At 28.7% G+C, this 4,840-nt stretch overlaps 1 protein-coding gene across 1 annotated transcript; it reads right to left on the bottom strand.

The window, feature by feature from the left end:
• Positions 1–4,126: 4,126 nt before the first annotated feature.
• HELRODRAFT_153353 (hypothetical protein) lies at positions 4,127–4,318 on the bottom strand (the record flags this gene model as incomplete). The annotated part of the gene is made up of 1 exon (XM_009019628.1): positions 4,127–4,318. A coding segment is annotated over one exon (192 nt), but the record flags the coding sequence as incomplete, so codon positions are not given.
• Positions 4,319–4,840: the final 522 nt, after the last annotated feature.

Raw genomic sequence — 4,840 nt, 5'->3', positions numbered from 1 at the left:
CTAATAATAAACATGTAATGAAAATATTTATTTAAAAAAAGATATGAAAAATCGATCTTTGAAATTAAGTTATTTTTGACTAATTAATGAAGAATGTTCAAGAAGGCGATCATTAATTTGTTGAATTGTTCTTGAATGTATTTGTTAAAAAATAACTGAAATATTTTGAGTTTTAAATCGTCCATATGAATTGAGCTATAAAATTAGAGCTAAACGCTAATCTTGTTGCGTTTAAGTTATTGCATTGTTGCGTTATTTTTCAAAACGACTCACTGGCCAAACGTGGTTTTCACACCTACAATAATAGGCTATGCAAGTGTTAGTATGAAAAACCACGGTGCATACATTACGCAGTATCCAGAAATTCGCTGTGGGGTCTTAAATTAAAAAAAAACATTTGGCGACATTTTGCTTGTTTATCAAACAATTTTAAACAAATTTTGCTGTTAAAACCAGTTGTAAAACATTTAACTTCATTTTATTGTTGCAGGAGCTAAAATAGTTTTCGTTCAACGAGTTGAATACAATATTAATAATAAAATTTGTTGTTGCCTGTACCTACTACGTATTATTAGTGTTAGACGTCAGCCATGGTGTAAAACATCCATTATAACCAAGGAAGGAATGACAACCTTAGTGTCATCTATGTTTTATTTTTTATCTTCCAGACTCAGGCACTTGTTAATTCATGTAAACAGTCGATACCGGATGATACCAAATCATTTTTGGTAATATTGAGGTCACCATTCAATGATTGTAACCGTTATGCTTTTGGTTAACTTTAAACCATGGAACTTTGAACACATCTCTCCATTGTACGCTATACTGGGGCCAAGAGGAGCAGTGATGTCATGCACCCATTAAAATTGATGCTATATGGTACTCCTGCGGCTGATCGTTTGCAACGTAAAATTAGTGTAATGACGTAAATGCTCAGATCAAACGTTTGGTTTCATTTAACTTTCTCTATGTAATTCAATTTGAAGTGGTTGGGCTCGAATAAGACAAAAGGATCCCCGCCTATCAATTGTTTCATGGGTGATGCTTCGTTTAGCATGTATTCCTATACGAGGTTTGTGCTTCGTTGATTTCTTTGAACCTAGGAAGAGTATAATAAATCTTTTTTTAATGCTTCGAATGAAATAAAAATTAAAATAAAGTCTACAAAATTTTGCACACGTCTGAGTATGTAAATCATATATATTAATAAATGTGATTTATTTGAAGTAAATCATTATATTATGAATATATTCATTTATATATGTATATATATTTATATACAATACAGTATACAGAATATAAGTATCAAGCGTATACTTAAATATCAAAGTATAAAACAAAATAAACGAACAGGAGCATCCTATTTGTTACTGAAGTTAATTTTTAAATTTAGGGGCGATGAAAAACAAGTTTCGATTTAAATTTTGTTTCGATCACAAGTTATTCGAATTCCAATTGAGTTAGTTAACTTTTTTTATTAGGGAATTTTTTTTTAATTTTTTTTTGTTTTATTTTCATACTAAAACAAAATTAATTTATTATGTTTATTATTATATATATACTATAGAAATAATTTTTTGCTGTGTGTCTGTGGTCTGAATGAAGTGTGGTGTGTGTAGTAAGTAAATGTAGTAGAGTGTAGTGTAGACTGTTGAGTTATAGTGGTGTGGTAATCTGTAGTTTGTAGTGTGTTTGTGTGTGTGTGTGTGTGTTGTGTATTTAACTGTGAGTTTAGCATTTAGTATGTTTAGTTAGTAATAAATAGTTAAAAATCTCTAATTTAATTCATGCAAATCCTACAGTGGTCTTCTTGACTGATCCAAATAATCTGATGTTTTAATTAACTTACTCTTATTGTTTGATTGGTTTTAAATTTTGATGCTTGGTAACTTTTTTAAAGAGAGTTTTTTAAGGGTTATTTCCTGATGTGATGTGGTTGAAGATCCGTTAAGGACAAGGTTAAACAAACAGATAAACTTGAAACAGAAAATAGAAATTATTTAAATTAAAAGAAAGTTCTCATAAAACAAAAATATGAAAAATAAGAAAATATGAAAAGAGCAAGATAGATAAGTATTATATTATGTTGTATTGTTGTTGATTAGGTGGGTGGTGACCATTGTATATAAATAATTTAATATTATAACTATCAAGTCACCACTCAATCATCATATCAGGAGAAGACCTTTATCACAAGACACCTCAAACATATTAGAACTCAATAAAACTTTATCATTTACTCAATCTAGTTTTCCTTTTATTTTTCTATCACCTCACTAACTCACTAAGTCATTATCTAGTCCATCAGTAAATTACTTAATTTTATTTCAATACTTTTCATGTCTAAACATTTTTATCTCTGTTATTTATTTATATATTTATTTATTTATTCATTTACATTTAATACAACTGCCTTGCATGCTGTAACAGTTTCTGCATCTGTCAGATCCTGATTTTTTAAAGAATAATAAAAAAAATATATGTACGGTGAATATATATGAACATTTAATAAATGTTGAAATCCATAATGCATAATATGTTGTTACATATGCCTGTCATATGATCGATGGACAAATAAACAAAGGAAGAAAGTTTAGTAGACAAATTCACAATCTATTTCTCTTATTGAGTTTGGATGTTGTTGGTTAAGCATATATATTCATATGCTTACTCTTATGCATGCCAAAGGAACATTTGCTTAGTATTGATTTTTATTATTGTTGTTATCATTATTATCAATTCAATTCATTCTCAAACAGCTCTTTGAGGTGATAAAATCATAACAAACATAAATAAATGATGAAAGTGAGTAAAACTTACATTGAACATTTTTTGAACTTTTTATGTGATACAATACAAACAAATGGATTTTAAATCATCGTGCTGAAATTAATCAGAGAAACATCCACTTACTGAAAAAAGTAAAAAAAAAATTTTTTTCTGTCAGTGTTATGAAATGACCAATTCAACATTGTGAAGGCAAGCAAACATATGATAAATGTAAGGAATTTTTCAAATAAAAGTTTGTTTACAAACTTTTCCTTCTTCTCTGGCTTCGGCTTGAAGAGTTTTATTGTTTTGTCATAGAATACACTCCTGTGCTAAAGCAGGGGTTCCCAACTTTTTTTTTTGTTGTACCCCCAAGTTAAAATGTTATTTGCGTACGTACCCCCATCAGACAAAAATTTCTCAGAAACTTTATTTTTTTAGTAATTTAGCTATTTTAGTAAATTTTGGTTGTTTTAGTGCAGTCACTTTAGTGACAGTCCTATCTGCTTATACATTTTACTAAATTTATTATAATATTAATATTATATTAAAATTATTATGGTTTCATGCCAAAATTAATTTAATCGAAAACGTTGTTATTTTTATTTTTGTAATCTTTTTGAAAAACATGAAAATATAGTCCTGCTAATAATAATTATCATGCTAATAAAAACATAATAGTCATAGTTTTCTGCTAAAACAAAGAGTCAGAGAGTTCCGCTCATTGTCACAATAAAAGTATAATCATGTTAATGTGAGCACTGGGCTTGCTTAGATTTGCACAATTCTGCAATGTCCGGTTTTATTATTATTATTATCATTATTATTATTATGAGAAAAAACATGGGCGAAGACAAAATGTCCCTATGCCCGCGACACAAAATTAACTATAAAATTTTAACACATAAACAATAGTGTACATGAATATATGCTAATATGTTCTGTTCATACATAAAGATCAAACAAAAAATAAATAAATAAACAAAAATATAAGAGAATAACTTCGATTATTAATTCAACTTTATATATATATATATACATAGGCGGCGAGTTGTTCAAATTATTGGGGGGGCTCAAAAGTTACCGAAATTTTAGTTTTTATTATTATTATTAGTCAAATTGTAATTCAAACTTATTTTTAATTTTTAATCAATTTAAAAGTCAAACATTTAAACAATATAATGCAAAACAATGTAAAGTAAAATTCTATTTTTAAATATCCCGAACATTAAAGAATCTAGTGAACAGTTTAAACAATATAATGTAAATAGTGAAATTCTATTTTTAAATATCCCGAACATTAACAAAATCTAGTTTAATGCAGTCATGTTCCAAACGATTTTCTGCGCAAATCATTCCGAGAAGTGAATTCTTTGTACAAGTCTTCAATTGAAAGATTGTGGGTGCGTTCTTTATAGCAATGTAGTATGGCCAAATGATTTAATCTTTGCTGGCTGGTTGTTGAACGTAAATAAGTTTTTAAGCGCCGAAGGACAGAAAACGATCTTTCTGAGCTGCATGTGGTCACAGGAATTGTAAGAAATATTTTAATAAGTCGAGAAAGTTCTTCAAGCATTTCATTCAAACCGTGTCCGTTTGTATCTTTTAAAACGTTGACAATGTCTGTGACTGAGGTAATAGATATATTTCGTTGCTTACAAATATCGCGAAACATGTTGAAATGTAAATGCAGTCTGTCCTTTGACACAATTGGATATAATTCAGCAATATAATTTAAATGACTGCTGTCAGTTGTTGCTGCATGTAAAATTTTTGATTCCAAATCGGCAAGTTTTTTGAAACCATCAGAATTGAATCTAGCGTCAAGTGAAGAGATAGCAGCATCTACGATCTCTAAATACATTTTTTTTAAAAATAATTGCGAAGTGTCAAATACATGAACATTTTCGTTATTATCAGTAAAACGCTTCGGACGATTTCGCTGCCGTGGCAAACTTGGATCTTCAATATTTAATATTTTTGCATCATTAGTGGTATTTAACCAAAAAGACGAAAAGGTTTCATCGGATCGGTTCTGATGAAGCGATAACATTAGATTTTCTACGAGTTT

Source organism: Helobdella robusta (genome assembly GCF_000326865.2).
Source record: "Helobdella robusta unplaced genomic scaffold HELROscaffold_25, whole genome shotgun sequence".
Lineage (NCBI taxonomy): Eukaryota > Metazoa > Annelida > Clitellata > Rhynchobdellida > Glossiphoniidae > Helobdella > Helobdella robusta.
The sequence above is the reverse complement of the archived record's forward strand: the minus strand, read 5'-3'. Positions and strand labels throughout refer to the sequence as shown.